We start from the raw sequence: 23,393 nt of genomic DNA, 5'->3' as shown, positions 1-23,393 counted from the left end.
ATTTACTTAGAAGAGAGGCATGCTGGAGCTATTTTTTAACTCAGCCCATCCCTGGCTTCATTGGGATGTTGGTGAAACATTCAGGTTGTTTATGAGGAGCCTGTGTATAAATACACAAACTGTCATATTTTCCATTCAAAACTGGATGCTTTACCAGCCTTTCCCCTGTGCCATGGCACTGTCATTTGGTTCCTGTGCTACACTCTGTAATCCGGCGAGAGCCTGGGCTGTAATTCCATATGGCTGGCCACCAGCTTCCAGCCATAAATGACTTTGATGTTGCTGTTGAGGGGGAGCCCTAGGAGAGCTGCAGGAAGAGGATCAGACAAAGCAGGAGGAAAGGGGCCTCTGCGTCTCAGCCAGAGAGGGATGAACCCGAGAGAGATCTCAGCATAACGTCGAAAACCTGCATCCACTGTCTGATAGGGAAAGGGAGGTAGTGCAAGTTTACCAAACCTAGTGGTTCCCACTGTGATCCTGTAAACCCCAGTGCTGGTAAAGTTTTATGAATTCCCCTCTGCTGTGTATGCAAAGATGGTTATGTTAATGGAATTATGCTTTAAATTAGCTGAACAGAGTCTCAAAAGAGAATTCTTTGCTGAAGTTATATATTACAGATTTTGTGGTACCCGCGCTCTGCAGTTTAACAGCACGTTGTTATTATTCAGCATTTAATGAGTACCAGAAAATGCTCTACGTATTCTCCACTTGATTCAGAAACAATGGTATGAGTGGCTTTTTTATTCTGCCAGGTATAAGGGGATTCCTCTGATAACTGACCCTTCATAAGACTGATGAACCAGAGCTCAGCTGACAAGGGGATTTCTAAGGAAAGCCCCACCACAGAAAATATGCTCTTTCTTCCTCAGCTTTCATTTCCTTTCCATGGAGTCCTTGACGAAGGACACTCAGGAATTCTGAGGAATTGTGCCTCATGTCCTATCCGTTATTCCCAAGCATATTCTAGAACTCTTACTACGATAAAAGCAGCTTTCAAGAGAGTAGAGGGGCAGTTTACATCAGCTGACTTTTATTCTATTAATAATGCGATTTACTCATAAGCAGCAAGATACTAGTTCCATGTCTTGCCCCTTGAAGTAAGTTAACAGGAGAAGACCTCAATTAAATGCTTTCTTTCCTATTTGTGGGGGTACCACCACTCCTGTCTGAACATGCTTGCTTCTCTGATAATAAGTGGGGATGCTGTGGCAGTGAAAAATTTTTGAACAGTCACAAATCCGCCAAAGCCACCGAATAAAACAGGGGAAGGGGAAGTCCACTCCAATTAGGTAATTTAATGTACATATCCTATAATATCAAAATTACCAGCCCATAAAATTTTAACTGGTCCCTCCTCAGACTTACAAAGAAAATGAATGCCTTTTACAGTTGCAGTATCAACAGCTAAAGAGCTAGTTGAAAACTAGTACCGGATCACAGTTTCCGTTTTTCTCAAAAAACACACAAACAAAAAAACCTCACGAACTTGCTTAGAGACTAATTCATTTCAGGCACAGCTTAATTTCTTTCAGATTTGAGGCTTATAAGCCCTGGTTAATTTGTCTGGTGCAGTCATATGTTATTTTGGCAACTGCAGAGCTCAAGAATCTTTTAAATGATTTGAAGGCATCTTAGGTCCCACATTCAAGCAAGTGGATAAGGTGCAAATAATAATACTGAATATCAATCTAGTTGTGGGAAAGACACTATAACTTAGAGATTTAATCTCAAAACTTATTTAATACACATGAGAGCCTGCTGTTTGAGATTTTGGGAAACCTGTCTGAAGGCACTGCGTCTGGGAGTTACTGAAGTCGGCTACACCAGGAACAGAAACAGAGGCTGTAAGCTGGGGGCTCACTGTCATGCTTTATTTAGGCAGCCTTGTGCTTTAGCTATTTTGAATGTGAAGGTTTTTAGTTGGGGGCATGCAGTCTTCAGATCACACGACCACTGCCTAATGTCATATACCTGTCTGCCTGACATGTTTACACCATCAGTCTCGCTCCAGGAGATGTTTGAGTTTATAATCCCTGGTATGTCTCCTATACATTAAAATGTTGTAGTTTCCGCTCCTTAGGGGGTGCCTACAATCAAAGGAGTCCATTCCAGAGGTCTGAGCATTCTCTATTCACCAGACAGTAACATTATTACATGTGTGTCCAGACGTCATCCCCTCAACTCAATGACTTACATAGCTGTTGTTATTATCCATGCCCATTTATTGGAGGAGACAACTGAGACTTAAAAACATAAATAATTTGCTCAATGTCACCCTTAATTAAGTATGATAGGAGCAGGATTTGAACCCACACTTCCTGCCTATCAGTGCATTTGGTCGGGTGACCTGGAGATCAAGACAAGAAGTATAAATTCCCATAAGCTGGACCCATAGCTGTCCCTTCTGACCTCACAACACTCCTCCACATCAAAGGTCATGACCATCTCTAAGCAACCTAGACTCCATGATTCAACACTTAAAATGATTTTTTTTTTAACATGCTTGGCTTCCTGGCCTCTTTCATTGCATCCTCTTGGTATAATGGCAATTAGTCATCTGGGGCAAACATAACTTGTCTTCTCTCTTTCCTGTCCCTTCATCCTCTCCTTCTGCATTTGCTGTACCCACTTAGATATAAACAAAAGCCCCCTCCTTAATCTGGGTTCTTCCAGCTTTACCTCTGTGTTTTGCTTCTTGGCAACCCTTCACTAGCAAGCTTCCAGAAAGATCACCTCTGGGCTGCCTCCACTTCCTAGCCTCCACTTTCTCCTTGGCCTCCTGTAATCTGACTTCCGACACCATCCTTCCACTGAAGCCTCTGTCTAGGTTACCAAGGACCTTCTAGTTGCTAAACTGCATGGACATTTTTCAGTGCATCCTCGTTAGTATCCAACCCTGTTAAACACTTTCTTCTTCTTAAGTGTTTTCTCCATGATACAACGTTCCCCTTTCTCCCTCAGATCGCTCCAGCTGCCCCTCCAGTCTCCTTTGCATCCCCTCCTACTCCACCAACCATTAGTGTTAGGATTGCAGCCTCAGTCCTTTTAAGCGACTTGATCATTTTCTGGAAAAAAAATATGGACTCCCAAATCCATATTCTCAGCCACAGCTTTCTCCTAAATGTTATCCAATGAAAATGACTGGCTGAAGTCCCACAGGCACTTAAAATTTCGCACATCTCCACTCCTTATACTTCTCTTTTCCTGCTCTAATCTATTTTACCTGTACAGGTGAATACCTGCACCAAACACCCACTTGTTCAAATCTCTCTTTTTTTTTTCAGTTTTATTGAGGTATAATTGAAAAATAAAATTGTAGATATTTAAAGTGTCAATGTAATGATTTAATATAGGTAGACACTGTGGAATATTTACCACAATCAAATTAATTAATACATCTGTCACCCCACATGGTTACTTTTTATCTAAATTTTGTGTGTATGTGTGTTGAGATCACTTAAGAGCTACTCTCTCAGCAAATTTCAAGCATACAGTAGAGTATTATTAACTATAGTCATTCTGCTGTACCTTAGGTCCTCAGAACTCATTCATCTCATAACTGAAACTTTCACCATCATCTCCCACCCCCTTTCACCTCCCAAGTCCCTGGTAACGACCATTCTACTTTGTGTTTGTATAAATTTGACTTTTTTTTTTAGATTCCACATAAGTGATACTATATAGTATTTGTCCCACTCTGTGTGGCTTATTTCACTTACCTTTATCTAGGTTATCACAAATTGCAGGATTTCCTTCTTTTTTATGGCTGAATAACTTTCCATTGTGTATATATATACACACCACATCTTCTTTATCCATTCGTTCATAGATGGGCATGGTTCTCCCACTTCTGGGTTTATATCTGAAGGAAATGAGAGCAGTACATTGAAGAGATACCTGCACTCCCATGTTCACTGCAGCACGATACAGAAGAGTCAACAGATGGACACTACCCAACTGCCCAGTCTTGAGTCACTTCTTCCTTACCACCCAGCACCGGGTGAAAAAGCCTTTAAAATCTATCTCATAAATATCCAGTTCTCTCCTTTTCTCCATCCCTGCTACTGCCACACCTGTTCATTTCTCATCCTCTATTTTTTCGCTTTTCTTATAATAGTATAATTTACATATAGTATAATTTACCCTTTTAAGTGTATAGATAGTTCTCTGAGTTTTGACAAATGTACATACTCATGTAACCACAACTAAAATCAAGATATGAAACCATTCCATCACTCCCCAGAAAAGCTCTCCCATGCCCATTTGTAGTCAATCTCTTTCCCAACCCCCTGCCCTTGGCAACCACTGATCTGGTCAGTGGTTCTCTCCCTATAGTTTTGCTTTTTCCAGAATGCCATAAAAATGGTGCTTTAAAGTATGTAACTTTGAATCTGACATCTTTCACTCAGCATAATAAATTTGAGATTCAACTATGTTGTTACAGGCATCTACAGTCCATTCCTTTTCCTTGTGTGGATGTACCAGTTTGTTTATCCATTACCAGTTGAGGAACATTTGCTTTGTTTCCAACTCTTGGCAATTGTGAATAAAACTACAATCATTCCTGTTTACCTTTCTGTATGAACATCAGTTTTCAATTCACTTGGTAAACACCCAGGATTGGGATTGCTGGGTCACGTGGTTAAAAAAATATATATGCATATATATATATATATATATATATACACACACACACACACACACACACACACACAGATACATACATACACATACATATATAGGTAAATACAATTTTATATGTAAGAAAGTAGAAAACCGTTTTGCAAAATGACTGGTCCATCTTGTGTTCTCTCCTGTCATGTTTGAAAGTTCCACATGCTCTACAGCTATGCCAGCTCTTACTAATGCCAATTTTATTTTCTTATTTTCAGCCATACTAAAAGGTGTGTAATAGTATCTGATTGTGGTTTTAACTTGCATTCCATTAATGACCAACTATGTTGAACATCTTTTCACACGCTTGCCATCCTTATAGTGGAAAGTTCCTCTTTAAATCTTTGACACTCCTCTTTTAAAAAAAATTGGTTTGTTTTCATACTTATTATTAAGTTTTAAGAGTTTTAAAGTATTCTGGATGCAAGTCCTTTATCAGGTATGTGTTTTGCAAAAATGTTCTTCCAGTTTGTGGTTTGTCATTTCATTCTCTAAGAGTTTTTTAAAGACCTTTTTATTTTGAGATAATTGTAGATTCACATGCAATTCACTGTCAGAAATAATGCAGAGAGATTATGCATCCCTTTATCCCAGTTTCCCCCACTGGTAGCATCTTGCAAAACAATATCACAATCAGGAATGAGCATTGATGCAATCTGTCCATCTTATTCAATCATATTAAACTTTCACCAGTTTTATATGCACTCGTGTGTGTGTGTGTGTGTGTTTTCTTCCATGAAGTTCCATTCCATGTGTAGATTTCTGTGACCAGCACCACAATCAAGATACAGAACAGTCCATCACAGGATCCTTTTATAGCCATAGCCACCTCACCCCCTCCCTGCCTCCCTAACCCCTGGCAACCACTAATCTATTCTCCATCTCTATAATTTTGTCATTTCAAGAATGTTATATAAATGGAATCATACAGCATCTAACTTCTCTGTCTGTCTTCTTCCACTCAGCATAATTACCTGGAAATTCATCCAAGTTGTTATGTGTATCAGTGGTTTCTTCATTTTTATTGCTGAATAGTATTCCACAATTTGTTCAACCATTCAGCAGTTGAAGGATATCTGGGTTGTTTCCAGTTTGGAGCTAATATGAATAAAGCTGCTATGAACACTCATGTATAGGTTTTTGTGTGAACACAAGTTTTCATTTCTCTGGGATAAATGCCCATGAGCATAATTCCTGAATTTTATAGTAGCTGCATCTTCAGTTTTGTGAGAAAACACCAAACTCTTTTCTGGAGTGGCTGTACCATTATTCAGGATACATTTTACATTATACACTATACATTCCCACCAGTAATGTATGAGTGATTCAGTTTCTCTGTATCCTTGTCAGCGTTTGGTTTTGTGGCTATTTTTAATTTCAGCCATTCTGATAGGTGTGTAGTGACATCTCAAGGAGGTTTTAATGTGTATTGCCCTGGCGGATAAGGATGTGGGACATCCTGTCAAGTGCTAACAGTGTCTTTTGAGGAGCCCATCTTTTCTTTTTATTATTTACTTATTTTCTGGCTTTACTGAAATATAATTGACATATAAGCTTAAGGTATACAATGTGATAACTTGATAGATACACATACTGTGAAATGATTATCATAATAAGGCTAGTTAACAACTCTAACACCTCACATAATTACTTTTTTTTTTTTTTTGATGAGAACATTCAAGATTTACTCTCTTAGCAAATACATAATACTATATTGTTAAGTATAGTCACTGTGCTGTATGTTAGGTCCCCAGAACTTCTAACTGGAAGCTTTTACCCTTTGGCCAATATCTCCTCATTTTCCCAACCCTCAAACCCCTGGAAACCACCATTCTACTCTCTATTTCTATGAGTTCAATACTTTTAGATTCCATATATGTGAGATAGTACAGTATTTGTCTTTTTAAACATATTTCACTAAGCATAATGCCTTATAGTTCCAGCTATGTTATTGCAAATGACAGGATTTCTTTCTTTATTGGCAGAATAATATTCATGTATATATGTAACCACATTATAGATATAAAAGATAACATAAATATATAAAATAACATTCATATGTATCTCTCATTTTTTTAAATCCACTAGTGGACTCTTAGGTTAGTTCTCTATCTTGGCTAACATTGCAGTGAATATGGGAGTGCAAATATCTCTCTGATTTTCATTATTTTGGAGCTATACCCAGGAGTAAGATTGCTGGATCACATGGCAGTTTTACTTTTAATTTTTTAAGGAACCTCCACGCTCTTTTCCATAGTGACTATACTAAATTACATTCCCATCAACAGCCCACACGGGAGCTCATCCTTTCATAACATGACCGTTGCACGGGAAACAGTGCTAGATGTGGTGCCCTTCCTCAGAATCCCCTGCTTACCCTGACATAACCTGTAGTTTCCTATTAAAAAATCTGTCGCCTTCGTCAGACCCTAATCTCCGAGAGGGCACAGGCAGTTTCGCTCAGCTCAGGAGCCCAAGCCAGTATATTGCTGTCACAGATGAAGTGCCATTTCTTCAATGAATGAATAATAAAAACCAGAATGTCTTCAGTGCTAAAAAGAAGTGTTGGCAGAGAGAGCAAATGGATTGTAGAACAGGGCGAGGCACAGTTGGTTGTCACCCTATTAACCACTCTCTAGGCCAGCTCAGGCACGAAGCCAGAGGCCCAGATCTTGGCCATGCGCATGCGCAGCCCTCGACTCTCGGCCCCACCCCTCAGTCCTTCCCTTCGGGCCGCCCCTCCCCGTCAGCAACCAATTAGGGAGAAGAGGCGGTCCTGGTTGGCGCAGCGCTCGTTGGGTAGTGTCTCTAGTTACTGTTGCTAAGGCTGCGGCTCACCTGAGGCGGCAGGAGTCAGAAGTTTTGGGAGCCAGGGCCTGAGAGAAGTCAAGCGAGGTTCTGTACAAGAGCCCGGGGAGATGGTGAAGCAGACGATCCAAATTTTCGCCAGGGTGAAGCCCACTGTCCGGAAGCAGCAACAAGGGGTACGGTCCGAGCAGCGCGGGCGCCGGCGCGGCGGGGCCTCCCAGGCAGGGGGAGGGGCGGCATGCGATGGGCCTGGTGCCAGATGCGGCCCGGAATCCAGCACACTCTGCTGTTCCAGGCTCCCGGGCAGCCTCGCAGACGACAGCGCGCTGCTGTCAGGGACGCGGACCCACTGACGCCCAATCCACTGCCCCCCAGCACAGCCATGCCGGCGCAGACCACGCTGCACCGAGCCACTTACGTGCCCCCCGGCACTCGTGTTCACACGGGGGCAGACACGTGCACGTATGTTTGCGTGCACACGCACGTAGACTGCGCCTCAACACGCACGTAGACTCCAGCTAGACCGTGCACCCTTATTGCGCCTTTCTGGAAAACAGCCACGCAGCTCTCCACACCCAGATACACTCAAACCTACATTTCACACGGGTAATACGTGCAAGCAAGAGATGAGTGTCCACCACGTCTGAGGTGATACAGGTAACAGATACAGATACAGAAACACAAAGTACACACGGTGGCTCTGTACACAGTGGGCCCTTAGAATTTGTTGACTATATTGTCATTCTGAACAGAAGCATGAACGTTGACATACACCCATTGCAGATATAGATAGATAATTTATACATCCTGACACAAAGAATACACATATTGTATATTCAGAAAACATTAGCTGAACATTTTCTAAGTGCTTCCTCTAGGGTGCTAGGCTCAGAAGTGTACAGAGGAGATTAAGACATTACCCTTTCTCTGAGCTGAGATACTTTGAATGCTTCTCAAGTGTATTTGGACATTGAGGATATTAATCAAATTTAAGGATTTTTTTATTTTATATTTTTATTTTTACATTATTTATTTTATATTTTTATTCCAAAGCTCATGGCTCTTCAGACAAAACCTTTTTGCCTCACAAAATGAAGATATAGCCACGGGTAATCTGAGTCATGATCATGAGTCTCTGAAATGGGTATATTATTAATAATATTTTATCTCTATCCCATATCTACACTGTGTATGTATATATGTAACATCCTGGCATCTCATAACTTAGCATTTGCCTCATATGATTTAGGTATTTAAAACAGGGAGACTGTAGTGTCTTGTCATCATCATTACTGTCAGGCTTTTCACCTGTGGAATACATTTAGGAAAAGCACGAAAAGACTCAAAAGACAATATTGGCTTTTTAATTTTATTTTAAGGAATAAAGAATGTAGAAAGAAACCGTGGATATCGTCCCATTTTCTGTCCTCTTACATTCACTTACAAGAAGGTTTTTAAAAATTCATCACAAATAAAAGTTATATTGTATGTAACATTTCTCCCCCCACCTCCCCTCAGATTCTTAGCTGAAAATATTGAACTTGTCTGCATTGACCTAATAGTCAGAAACAGGTGCTTGGAAATGGTAATGTGAGAGGATAGGTAGAGGTGGGACTGGGAGTGGTGGTGGGTTGATGGAGAATGTTGGGTTTAATATTGAATTTCCTCTTTCCTTAAAATGCAATATTTGAATATTTATATGTGCCTCCTTTTGCATTTCTTTGGTGAGATTCTGTGGAGTGGCTTGTTTGATACTCCAGGAAGTATTTTTAGGTGTCATACTGTATTTTAACAATGTCAGATTCTTACCAAGAGGCAACATGATGCCACATACACAAAAATATGAGAACACAGATGAATGAATTTTGAATTAGTGTATCACTGCTCTTCCTTAGAAATCCCACTCTTAGCACCTTGTCCTTTTGCCTTCCAAAGATTGTGTGGTTGTTTCTCTGACTAGAAATGCCCCTTGTAGCATTAAACCAAGGGTGATTCAAAGGTTTTTTTTTTTCCATCTTCATTTTGTGGTTCCATTACTTCATTAACCTTATTCCTTAAGGCACTATAAATTAAATTATAATAGTTTATAGGTTTATAAATTGAAAGACAGAGAAGATAAATCTCTGTGATAATTTTAACAATGGCAACACTTTTCATTTGTATAGTGCTTTGTGTATTTTAAAATATTTTCATCATCCTGGCATTTGACCTAATTGTCTTGTATTCTTTTAAAAAAAGACCTATTCAATATTTTTATGACTGACAGTAGAAAGCCAGTCTATTAGACTAAACAAGTTTTCTGATTTGAGACTTTTCTTAATTCCTCAAAGAATGGCTTAAAGAGAGGGGTGGAGGGTCACTGTTCCTACTCTAGTCCATAGTCCTTTTAGTCTTGTGAGTACTGAGTGTTAACAGATTTTTTAAAAAATGTGTAGCACCCCTCACTCCTGTATGTTTTATGTCTTACACACCTCTTTCACTCACCTGTCTAGTCATTAACCTTTTAAAAAAATAAAATAATGTAGTGCCCTATAGGATATAATTTTTAAATGTCTCTTGAGAAAACCTAGCCTGAAAGCTGTGGACCTGATGCCATTCCTTTCTACAAATAATTCGATTTTACAGCATGACTTTTCTACATAAATTCTTCACATTTTTAATGAGAGGGCTCAATAAAAATCTGCTTAGGAAAATTATTCAGACTTTCTGGAGATTTAGGTAGGCTTTTACTTATTTAAGAATATGACTTTTCCCTCATAATCAAGCATCTAAATCGGTCTTAAACAGGAAGTATTGCCTGTTAGAAAGAATTTTATTTCTTGGTGAAAGACAAGAAGTCTTTTTTAAAAACCTCTAAATCTAATGACTAACATTTTTTATAGTGCATTACAAAATGCTTCCATTTCCATGACATCATTTCATCCCCGCAGCCATCTTGTAGTGGAGGCAATTCTGTTTTCTTCATTTTCTGTCTAAGGTCCTGAGATTCTGAAAGTTGTGGCTGGTCACACAGCTGGTAAGTTGAAATCAGTGTTGGACCCAGGGCGTTGGACACCGAACCTCACACTTTTCTTTATTCCACACGACCTCTTTATAGGCCTGACTCTTGCTTTTCCTGGCCAATAAATAAAGAAATAGGTAACCAAAGCAAGAATCAGAGAGTATTACATTTGTAAAGGGGGTTGGTAAAGACCCTTCATTTCCATATCAGCTTAAGGAGGTTAAGTGATTTCTCCCAGGTCATTTTCTAATTAGTGGCTGAGCTGGGAGGAGAACCTTGAAAATGACATCAAAGACATGAATTACATGTGTCTTTTGAAACCATATGTCTTTTATCAAATGCTTGACTATGTCTCATGGAAACTTCGGCTTCTTTGAACATAACTTGAATTAAGGCATTCTTGTGAACTCTGTGAGAAGGCTCAGACCCTGTCCTTTCATCTCTGTGTCTAGCATTTTATAAATGCTCAGAAGTACTTATTGGTTGTAGTAAAATGTTAACTTCTGGTGCATAATTTCAAAGCAATACTTAGATAATATGTTGTTTTCAGGGCTATTAGTTTCTCAATAGCAAAGACAGACACTCAGATGCTCAAATTTGAATATTAGATCATTCAAACAGGATCTGAGCTTTGATTAGGCATTGATTTAGGTTTTACCTCTTGTTCTGTTCCATGTATTTGTTTGAATGTGCATACAGTTTAAAGCAGAAAATTATCCAAAGTATGCTATGTTATGACTTTTTATTTTAAAAGTACAGGTTTTTTTTTATACCACTACAATGCATGTCATAATAACATGGTCATAGTTCAAATTGTAATTTTAGCATTTTACATTCATTTGTTGTCTTCATATTTGCAGATTTATTCCATAGATGAAGATGAAAAATTAACACCTAGTTTGGAAATCATCTTACCTCGTGATTTGGCAGATGGATTTGTGAATAACAAGCGAGAAAGCTACAAATTTAAGTGAGCTTTTCTTTCTCCTTCATTCTGTTTTATTATTGAACTAACTCTTATACTGCATTAATATCCACTGTGAAATCATTGGCACCATTTCTTGGGGAGAATGTAGTACCATTCTCTATCTCATCTAGTAGATAGAATGCAAATTGTCTCTTCTATGCTATGCCCAAAGTTAAAAAGGGCATATTTTTGTATCCAACATGATATCCCAAGGTCCTACCCTTTCTTGACTACATCTGTTTGTCAAGTGTTGTCTTTATCCTCCTTGGCCCACTATGGTTTAGCACCTACAGGAAGTTCAGTGCGTAACTAACCTTTATTAAAGATGGCAACTTAAGGAACAAACTGTGTGCCGTGCAGATGAGCCTTGTTAATAACATAAATGATATACTGACCTTATATGGACACTCTTACCTGTACTGTCCAGTGTGCCAGCCACTAGCCACATGTAGCTCTTAAGCACTTGGAAGGTAGCTGGTCTGAATTGAGATGTGTTGTAGGTGGGAGATATATTAAAGACTTTTGAAGGCTTAGTATGGAAAAGAAAAGAATATGAAATATCTCAAGAATTTTTTTCATGTTGATCACATATTAAAATGATTTTAATCATCCCAAATTTTGGATATATTGGGCTAAAATACATTGTTGAAATTAATTTTACCTGTTTAATTTTACTTTTTTAAAAAAATGTGGCTATTAGGAAGTTTTAAATTACACATATACTGATATTTATGGATTGCATTATATTTCTCTCACAGAGTGCTGCACTACATGGTGCCAAATAGCCACCCTCAGGTTATCGTCAGTGCCTTTGGTACAGATACTCTTCTGGTACCCAGGCCTTGAATTTGGGGATTATGGCTATTTCATACTGTCTTTATTCTTCAGTGTCAGATGACATAATTTCCTTTAATCTCCACTTTTGATTTCTGAAGAAGTTTGAGCTCAAGTTAAACCCATATTTAATCTCTGGCCCAAACTTAGGTAATGGGTTTGTGGGTCCTGCTGAAGGAATGCTGATTGCCCTCATGCATTCCTCTCTAGGCTGTTTTACATAGGCCTTATTTTGAGACTATTCCTGCCCCTGCTCTTTGGATAAAACCATCTTAGATTTTTGTGTGTGTGTGTTTCTCTCTCTTTCTCTCTCTTCCTCTCTCTACTTCTTATTTCTCCCCTCCCCACCTCATCCTCCTCATTATTATTGTTATCATTTTATCTCATAAAGATTCTCTTTGGTCTTCACAACTCTACCCTTTGTCTCTCATATATATTCTCTCCTCCCCCTCCACCCCATCTTCTTTTGGGGTCTCCTTTTATATTAAGTACAAGTGGGATGGCTAGCACATGGTGGTCCTCACGTTGTCTTTTTGGCTTCTCATTGCCTTTCATTCAATCCTTTAAGGAGCAGCCTTATAATACATGCCTTGCTTTTCTGAAGCAGGCAGTCTCCCCCTGATATAAGCACAATACATACCTAGGTAGCTATGACTTAATGATAGCTGGCCTTGGCATGTCTCCACGAAGCCAGAATTTGCTAAGACATTTTATTCAGCATGATTCTGTTTAATTGCTAAGAAACAGTTGACCATGCCTCTCTCTATCGGCCCTTTCCAAAGTAGCTGTGTATTATGTAGCTACAAACAGTGCATTTCAGCATATGTTTATTGTAGACATGTTATTTGCTTATTGTAAATCTCTTGAGATTTCTTTCTGAATCTCTGAATTAAAAATTTTGGTTTTAGTGTTTTAAATTAAGAAGTTAAGAAAACATTTAACTTATACATATGTTCAGAGAGAAATATTTGAGCATTTTAAAGGTCATTTTCTCCCAAGAAAATTCATGCAATCAGTAAATCTTTTTTGACCATCCTCTGTGTGCCGTTTTGACGGCTAGGAATACAGCAGGGAGTGCCACCATGCTCTAGCTCTTAGGCGCTGACATTTTAGTGGGAGCGGATGGGTGGGCAAGCAGACCAATAAGTACAGCACGTGTCGGAAAGTGTGGAGTGCTGTGGAGAAAAATAAGTCAGGGATGGGGAATGAGGAGACCCAGGATGAGGGCAGCAAAGTGGAAGGACGGCTGCAGTATTTCACAGGCTGACCAGGGGAGGTGTACATTTGAATGAAAATCTGAAGGAAGCAAGGAAACCAGACCTGCAAATATCCAAGGGATGAGAAGTCCAGGCCATGGACAGAGCAAGAGCACAGTTCCTAGGATGGGTGCCTGCCTGGTGCATTGAAGAAGCGTGAGGAATCTGTGTGGCTGGAGGAGGGTAAGCAAGGGGGCTGGAAGGGAAGAAAGTTAGAGGGGCAGCAGTGTGGCCTGAGCACATGCAGCCTTCCCTAAAGTGCCAGGGGAAGGTCATGGAGTGTTGGGAGCAGAAGAATGGGATAAATCTCACTTTTGTTTCAGCAGAATCATTCTTGCTACCATGTGGAAAATAGACTGTCAGAGGGCAGGGGAGACCAGGCAAGAAATTATGGCAGCTTAGGCCAGAGCAGTAGCAAGTGGAAATGCTGAGAAATAATTGGGTCCTGGGTGTGTTCTGAAGGTCAGATCTGACAGTGGTCGCTGATGGGTTGAATGTAGAGTGTATTGGAAAGAGAGGAGTCAAGGATACTCTAAGGGTTTTGGACTGAATTTTTAAAAGGATGGAGTTGTCGTTTACTGGGAAGAGGAAGACCGGGAGGAACAGGTTTGACATGGGAAGAGATCAGCATGCACCAAATTTGAAATGGAGTGTAGAAAAAGCCTACCTAACCTCCTAATAAAGGAAAGGACCTGCCAGCAGTCAGAAAACCTGAGCAGTCGTGTTATCTCAGCATTCATATCCGAAGCTATCAATCACCTAGAGGGTTCTGAGGAGTGTTCTGGGCACACACTCAGTAAATACTACTGTCTAGAATATAATTTTACCTGCTAAATGTCATAGTGCCCACAGTGCCTTATACAGTTTCATTATTTGTTTCTTCAAAAGTGAGGTTGATAAGCCACAGGAATCTTTTGAAATTAATATTGATTGAAGATGAATTTCATTCCATTCTATGTTTCCAGTCCAGCTCCTGACAGCCTTCTGAACTCCTCCATGGTGAAAACAAACCTACATTTCATGTAGTCTCTACTTCAATTAAACCTGTGCCCAGTTCACTTGTGTGAGCAGACACCGACACCAAAGGTTCCTAAGCCACTGTGAAAGCTGCTCAGGATGCCCTCAACATGTTTGTTTCAAAGGTTTTTCTTTAAAGTCCCCCTCCCCCAATTTTTTTATTTTGAAAACTTTTAAATATGCAGAAGAGGTGAAAGAATGATGCAATCAAATCTCTTCTACCTTTGTGGGAAAGTCACCAGTTATTAACATTTTGCCTTATGTGCTTATGCTCTCCCCTCTCTCTCTTTCTCCCCCTTCTCCTTGCCCTCTCCCTCTCTTTTCCTTTTCCTCCTCCTGTCTGTCTTGCTCCCTCTCTCTTTCTTCATGATTTTTAATGGCAAGTTAACACACTGTAAAGAATAGGTTGTGAGTCTCCCCCCAGGTATTCCTCTGTGCTCGTGAGCCTTTACTAAGCCAAGTCAGAGCACCATTGCGAGAAGGGTGAAATTGACACCACTTCCCATCCCTAGGCCCCCAGCCTTGCCAATCTGATCGAGATTTCCTTTACAGGACAGGTCTATCTTAATTTACTGTTTAACTTTTGCCTCATGATCAACAGAATGAAACAAACTGCCCTGAGAATTAAGGAGCTGATACCAGGATGCAGTACCTAATTAATGGAAAATAAGCTTCAGCTCAAAACTTTAAAACTAAGTTCAATAATCACATATTTCACAGCTGCATTCTTTTCTTACAGGTTGGACATCAGAAGTTCTTTGGCTGTTTACATCCTGTTCCTGGGTTTCCATTTCATGCTCTTATCTAGATTTGAATATGATGCCAATTGCAGACACTGTCCCTCTTGAGAGCTAAAAAACACACAGTTTATTATTTGGTTCAAAGCTGCTGCAGTTTTTCAGAGGGATTTATTGTGCAGATCTTGTCAAAGCAATACTGTTTACCCACCATTTGGATCCATGGGTACAACAGCACAGTGTATTTGGGGCTACAGGGCAAACATTGTGTTAGGTTAGGTAAGCCCAGTGATGTAAATATGGGGTAATTTGCAGAGCTTTTAGGAAAAAAAAAAGTATTAATCCAATAGTGTTTGAAGCCTTGGCTTTTAAATAATTACTGTTTTCACATTTGCAGATTTCAAAGGATTTTTGATCAGGATGCAAAGCAAGAGGCTATTTTTGAAAACATTGCCAAACCAGTTGCTGAGAGGTAGGATTTCCTATATTTTGTTCAGTGGCTTAGTGGTTTTTCATCACGCCTTCAATTCTCAGATAATTGTGGTAATATGCTTCAGTATATCAATTATATACTCAGGCTTCAGGGCTTGTGATGAAATAGCATTAATAGCCTCTATTCATATCGCTTGTTTGCTTTAGATCTGGAGTCTCAACCTCAAAACAAACCAGTGAGATAGACAGAATAGCTCTTATTACTCCCATTAAAAAAAAATAAAGTTCTTTAGTAGTCTCCATTTAATTAGTTTATTTGTTGTTAATAAATTGGCAACACAATGAGGGGCCCAGGGTGTGCTCCCAGGCAGGCTTCTGTGCTGGCGGGCTCAAACAGGAGATGCTGCCTTGAGGCGGGGGCAGGGCAGGGCACAGACACCAGTGCCCCAAGGGATGAAAGGAAAAGGCCCCCCCACTTTTGGGGGAACCCCGTGGAATGAACATAGCGGCCAATGAACAAATAGAACCAGAGGAGCTGAAGGAAAACAAGAGGAGGGAGGGACAGACAGATGGGCAGGTTTGGGGGAAGGTAGCATTTTCTGGTATCCCCCACCCCTGCCCAGGGACTAAGAAGCCTTTGCCTGGGTCCAAAGGCCAGGGCAAACTTGGCTCACAGCTTCGGGGAAGGTCACCATATCTCCCTCCCCACTCTAGGACTGACAGCCAAGAGACTGGGCAGGAGCTCAGTCAGAGCTGTTTTTAAAAATCCAGTTACCACTGGGTGGGCCGACAGTAAATCTCAGGATTGGAGAGATTAAATGGCACTGCTCAGGGTTGGTGGCTAGTGGTGGCAGAGTCCTAGGTGGTGGTCTAACTGTTAAGTCCAGTGCTGTTTCTTTGGTACAGTATTTCAAGCATATGGTTAGATGGATGGAGGACTGGGTACAGTGGTACCTGGGAGGCCTAATACTGGTCAACCCAAATCCACCTCAGTATAACAACCCTATTTAAAATCTTGACCCTTAGCTCAGGTCCCTTTTCTTTCTGTATACCCAAATAGGTCTGGGCTGCTGCCTACTAGAACCAAACTCAAGTGAGAATAAATCATCCTGAATCAGTTGGAGGGCCATTTTATCAATATGTATTGGCAAAGATTCCTTGGGACAGACTCTCAGCCCTTAGATAAGCATACTCTCATTTTGTAGGGAGTCTGTATGGGAAATTACTACTAATAAAGTTGCTGTCCAATCCTGCAGTCACTTGGTTGGTTTTAATGACTTCATTATCCCCAGATATATATATCTCTCTACGATTAAAACGAACAATACATCTGCGAAATAAACCCATTTTTCAAGTCCACTGATCAGTACACCCTCAACCATGACATTGCTGAAAATATATTGACACCTAAGCCATGCCATTCTCTCTTTTTTCCTCAGTTTTACTGAGGTATAATTGGCACATGACATTGTATAAGTTTAAGGTATATGTGTTGATACATTTATAAATTGCAAAATGATCATCACCATAGTATTAGCTGTCACATCCATCTCATCACATAGTTCCCATTTGGTTTTTTTTGTGGTAGAATATTTAAAATCTCTCTTAGCAACACTCAAGTATATGGCACATATTATTAAAAGTATTATTAGCTGCAGCCACCATGCTGTCCATTAGACACCTGAACTTGATAATCAAGCCCTTCTCTTTGTATACTGTCTTCCAGCACAGTGGGTAAAATATAATTGAGTACTTAAGCTATTCTAGTTGTAGTCACAATCCAATAGCATCCCTTTAGACTAAATTCAGGTCTCCTAGACTGGGTGTCACACATTTCTAAAATTCTCCTCTTTTTAGTAATGTTTTGGTGATGTCATTTTTCAGTTAGCTCATCTCGTGTTTTATTTCGAGGCTTCCTAAAATCATCCGGGGAGGGAACGTCAGTCTGTCTTTCATGGATGTCTGCTTTTCCCTCCCATTGCTGATGACCTCTCCCATCTTGCTCCTTCTTCCTCCTTCAACTCCCACTGTGCCCTCTGTCTGCAATTTTCTTCCTTCAGAAATCTGCAGAGTTGCTTCCTCAGCTCTTTTGAATTGTTTGCTCATGTAGCCCCTTTTCAGTAAGGGCTTCCTTTATTAGTACCTGACTTGAAATTGCATTCCCTTTCTGATTTTATTTTATTTGTTTTAGCACTTGTCACCATCTGACATACTCTATAGTTAACCTACTAGTTGTTTTGTTGTCTGCCTTCTGCTATAACAAAATCTCCATGAAGGCTGGAGATTTATTTGTTTTGTTCACTGTCTTGACAAAGTTACCCAACTCTATGATGAAAAGATTTTAGAAATGACAGACAGGAGCATTATCATCCAGGCTGCTCAAGTTTGTCCCAGTGGATCATAACTTTCAAAGGGAAACATTCCCCATTGTCCTTTTCAGTACTTTACTTCTTGTAGACCATTTTTCCTGAAACTGCTTTTGCTATTTTTTTTTTTTCTGTTAGCTTTTATCTGGTTTATCTTTCTTGATCTCTTAACTCAACAGCCCTGAGCCATTTAATTTTTAAATATGGGTCTGGTGGATAAAACATAGCTGGCTTTTGTCTTTGTAGCCGGATGCAGAGTCCCTGATACTTAATTGGCTTCTTTAACCTGTTTATATTTATTACAATTACTACAACAGTGTTTGGAGCTCTTCCTCCTCTCAACTTACTTCTTTCCATTTATCATACTCTCTGTTTTTTGTTTTTTTTTTTCTTTTTTGCTGTTTGTTGGTTAATTGTGTTCTTTGTTGTTGTTTTTGCCATTTTCTGTTTTCTCTAGCAAGGTGTACATTCTGCTTCAACACCTCTATGTGGTTTAAATTCAGGTATTTAAACTTTGTATTTTTTTTTCAGCATCTAAACCTCCTCCCTCTTCCTGCCTGTCTGTCTCTCTTCTCCCCAGGTGGGGACCTTAGCACACTTTTACTTAGCCTCTTCTACTCCCCCAGCACTTTTAAGTATTGAGATCAACTGATCATTTCATTCTGGATTGTTTGTAATCATTTTCATTATCGGCATTTACTTAAACTTATCTCTTAAGTTATGTTTGTTTCTTCAGTCATCACTATTTCTTATCCACATATCTGTTTCCTGGATTCCTTTTTAGTTTTGCTGGTAATCATCTTCTAGTAATTTTTTTAGAGAGAGTTCAAGACATGGGAGCTTTCTGAAGCTCTTTATATCCCTTCCCAGTTAAGTGGCAGTTTGCCTGGATATTGAATTGCAGGTTAACAATCCCTTCCTCTCATCACTGTGAAGCTATTGCTCCGTAGTCTCCTTCTGAAAGAAACTGTTGGCTCAGTCTTCCAGGGTGGTAATTTGCTTTCCAGCCTTGTATACTCTCTACCACCTACCTGTTAAATTTTTAATTTTTACAGTTTTATTTTTCACTTGTAGTAAGTGAAAAAAGTCTTCTTGTTTACTGATGTAATACCCTTTTTCTTCTGAACAAAATGATTATCTTTTTGGATACACTGGCTTTTTTTCCTATATACTTTTTCTTCATGTGAATGTTCTTCTGTTGAGTTTGGTGCCTTGCTTTCCTGGTACAGAGTTTCCTCAGATAGTTGGTGATTCTCGGCAGTGGGCTCACCTCTGTCATTTGAGAATGCCATTTCTATTCACTGTACCTCCCCTCGTGTCTGTGGGGAAGGAATGGTGTGGGCTGTGCGCAGGTTATGCCCTGAACTCATCTGCTGGGTGTGAGAAGGCTCTTTCCTCCTGGGGGTTGCTCACCACCAGGGGCTCTGGTCACTGTCTCTAAGCCAGGCTCCTACTCTGTAGGAAAGTGGATAGGCAGATGGAGGCAGACTCACATTTCTCTCTGATTCATCTGCAAAGGAGAGGGTTATTAAGCAAATTAACACTACCTTAAGAGCCAGAGGAATCACCATTTTCATTGCCTTTAAATATGTCATATAGTACATTAACACTTTGTGTAAACTTGAAGTGTGTGACTTTGAAATGGTAAAATATAAAATATCAATAAAGGCTCACTAATACACAGCATTTGAAGTAATATTTATCCCCATATGTTGAAAAAAGTTTTTTAAGAATTATATAATTTGGCAGGCCGGGTGAATGGAAACTGTGCCGCTTTAGATATTAAACCGAAATGCCTGCTATTCCTGGTGAAGATTCTTCTCCAGGAACACATTCCCAACATAAATCCAGCTACTCTACACACTCTTTAATGCTGTTCTATTGGGTTAACCCACTGTAGCTTAACTCTGTTTACTGAGTACAATTAAAGCTAAATAAAATTAATTGTATTTCTTCCCCAAATTCTGTAATTCAGGAATCATACAAATTTAGGCTCACCTTTTCCTACTTAATTCAAATCAGTTTTATGACTCTATGACTGCAGAATTGTGTGACTGGTGGTGCGAATCTATAAAGCTAAAAATTTGTATCATTGGAAATTAAATAGAAGAGTCTTATTTATCGTTTGGTACATCTCCACTAGGACCTCTTCTAAACTTTGATTTTTCTGAAATATAGCCTATGTTATTTAGTAACAGGTAAAAACTGCCCTCTATCATATTAATTTTGCTCATTGATTTTGGAATAACTTTTTGTAAAGATAGAATTTAGTAGGTCCACAAATATGTGTGGTGTACAGTGTTGCCCCATATAAAAGAGTTTGTATCTTTATTTGTTGTTTAACCTAGTGTTACACTTCTCAAGCTGGAGTGTGTTGATCTTGGGAGTACATAGTACTCTGTCAGGGATACCTGAAGCCACATGCTAAACACAGCACATCATTCTGGAGTACGAATTTTGCTTAAAGATTAAGGGAGAAAATTTGGAAGTCTAGACATTTTGGCGGTTTTATCACATGCACTTGTAAATCTGCAGAACCCCTGTTCTCCAGCCAATCTTATGTTTTACCGAAAAGCTTGGGGTGTAGGAAATTTTATTTTAGGTACAGTGAGTAGTTTTGGGAAAAATCTGTAAATTTAGTGTTATAGGAGAACATGGTTTGAGCAAAATGAATACAGTGCACACTGCCAGGAGGACTGGTTGTGCCAGAGATAAAGGTCCCCATAGCTAGCGCTGCTGGACAGCTAAAGCATCTGCACTGCAACAAGGCCAACCAGGTTGGTTTTTGAAATGCTGCTGTGAACCATTGCTTTTTAACCTTCGATTTCACAAATGATGAACATTATCGAGGGCAGTCTTTCAGTTTATGCTAAGAAGAGGGTGAAGGGAAAAAGAAAGCTCCCAGGCCACCACCTGAGACTTGGAGAATGACATAGGCCAGTGTCTGTACACCGGTGCTCTGGCTGGGTGGGACACCAGGGCTTGGTAGAAGGATTTTTTTGTAAGAGGGGCAGTCCTATAGTTCCAGCGGGGCTGGGGCCAAGCCCAGCAGGGCTCTCACCTGTGTTCTAGGAAACAGGCTTTGCTAGTGATGCCCAGTCTTGCTGCACAAGCAGAGAACAGATCCTGCACCTTCAAGACAAGAGAACCAGAATGCAAGAGAAGGTGGGCTGCAGAAGAGTATTTTTAAAAAAATCTTATTGGTCAGTTATTCACCTGCATACACTCATGCTTCTACCTTACCTGGCTCAAAAAATTTGACACTAAGTAGAATAATTCTGTCTTCAGCCCTGGGACTAACTCACTATATAACTCTGGGTCAGACCTGTCACTTCTGAATCAATTATTCCAGGTGAAAAAGGGAGATGCTAATAATACCAAGTTTACAAGTTGTTTTAAGGATGAGAAGAAATAATACATATAAAGGCACTTTGTGAACTTCAATGCCCTGTTCAGTCTAAGGGTTGAAAAGTTAGAAATCTTTATTCTTTTCGCCACTTTAAATATATACGCGGTAACTTCTGGCTCCAGACCAAGATGAAGTAGACACGCTTTTCTCTATTGCTCTCACTAAGTACAGCTAAAAACTCTGGGTGTTATATATAAAAGAAACATAGAAGACTCTGAAAAGTTGAGACAAGAAGGTAGAAGCCAGGGGACCCCAGGACCTAAAGGAACAATGCAGCAGTGAGTTCCCGGTGTTGTTTTGTTTGTTTTGTTTTGTTTGCCTCATGCATCCCAGACTGGATGCTGGAGAAACTAGCAACCCAGAAACACCAACAGACTCAGACCAAAGTGTCAAAAAAAATATTCTTCTCTCTATAGCCAGAGGACCAGGAAGGGGGCAACCCAGTGAGACAGAAACTTTTAGGTACTGGTTACCCTACTCCATCCAAATACCATGGAGAACCCATGGCCCCACCCTTACCCAGACAGCAAAGGCCTGGCTGTAAGAAGGCACCCCATTCCCTTGCTGCCAGGGTAGTATCTGAGGACATGGGAGGACTTTCATCCCTACTTGGAGGTAACAGTTTCCCCTTGCCCCTCCCCCAAGTTGTCAGTGGAAGTCTCATGGGATCTGGGAGTTCACCACTATCCAGCAGTAACAAGGCCTCCCCATCCTGCTGTGGTGTCACTGAGCATCAGCAAGGTGCCCCTCCTCTTATCCAGGGAGGTGTCAGTTGAGGCACAGAAGACAGCCTGAAGTCTCACCTCCATTGGCTGGAATGAGGCCCCTCCATAGGTGCCAAGAGAGGCAAGTGGGGCAACTAGACCCTTACTCCCACCTGGCAGTAGTGAGGTGACACCAGTAGCGCATGTCAGAAGAGAAGTTTTATGATCTAGAATCTCATAAATAATACCTAAACTATCTCGGATACAATTGAAAAGTAGGCATTAAATAAGAAATATCAAGAACTTTGAAAGTATTAACTTCCGTAAGGAGAAACAGTTGCTAACACACAAATAAGACAGGTCTCAGAATGATCTGACAAGGATTTTAAAGCAGCGATCATAAAAATGCTTCAGTGAGCAATTATGAACATGTTTGAAACAAATGAAAAGATATGAAATCCCAGCAAAAAAAATGAAGATATAAAGAAAAACTAAATGGAAATATTGTACTGAAAAGTACAATAACTGAAATTAAAATTTTAGTGGATGGTTCAATAGTAGAATGGAGAAGTCAGATGAAAGAATCAATAAATAATAAATATGAAAATATAACAACAGAAATTACCCAACATGGACAACAGAAAGAAAATAGACTGAAAAAAAAAAAAGCAGACCCTCAGGTACCTGTGAGAACTACAGCAAAAGATCTAACATTCATGTCATCAGAGTGCTGAAGGATGGGAGAAAAAGAGTATGGGTGAAAATTATTCTCGGAAATAATGACTGGAAATCCCCCAAATTTGGCAGAAGGCATAAAACTAGAACTTTCTGAAGCTGAGAAAGCTCCAAACAGGATAAACTCAAAGAAATCCACCCTAAGACAAATATTAGTTAAACTTCAGAAAATGAAAAACAGAAAATCTGAAAACAATGAAGAAGGAATGATACCTTACCTACAGGGAAAAAATAATTTGAATTATAATGTATTTTTTATCAGAAGTCATGGAGCTGGGAAGGAAGTAGCAGAATATTCTCAAGTGCTAAAGGAAGAGGACTGTCAGCCCAGAAACCAACACCCAGTATAATTATCCTTCAGGAATAAAGGGGAAATAAAGACATTTTCAGACAAAGGGAAACTAAGAGAATTAGTTATCAGCATATCTACCCTAAAAGAAGGGATAAAGAAGT

At 39.8% G+C, this 23,393-nt stretch overlaps 1 protein-coding gene across 3 annotated transcripts in view; it reads left to right on the top strand.

Moving 5' to 3' along the window:
- Nucleotides 1–6,851: 6,851 nt before the first annotated feature.
- Nucleotides 6,852–23,393, top strand: part of KIF6 (kinesin family member 6) — a 298,810-nt gene continuing 282,268 nt past the window's right edge. For 2 of the 3 annotated variants that reach the window (XM_045509275.2, XM_074348649.1), the window contains exons 1-3: nt 6,853–7,658; nt 11,344–11,453; nt 15,692–15,766. In XM_045509275.2, coding sequence (XP_045365231.2) covers nt 7,593–7,658; nt 11,344–11,453; nt 15,692–15,766 — 251 coding nt within the window. In that variant the 5' untranslated portion in view covers nt 6,853–7,592. Of the gene's footprint in view, nt 7,659–11,343; nt 11,454–15,691; nt 15,767–23,393 lie in introns of all 3 variants that reach the window. The other variant, XM_074348648.1, reaches the window with a different exon arrangement.

The sequence above is a fragment of the Camelus bactrianus genome, chromosome 20 (genome assembly GCF_048773025.1).
Source record: "Camelus bactrianus isolate YW-2024 breed Bactrian camel chromosome 20, ASM4877302v1, whole genome shotgun sequence".
NCBI classification, from domain to species: Eukaryota; Metazoa; Chordata; class Mammalia; order Artiodactyla; family Camelidae; genus Camelus; species Camelus bactrianus.
Note: the sequence above shows the minus strand (reverse complement) of the source record. Positions and strands in the feature narration are given on the sequence as shown.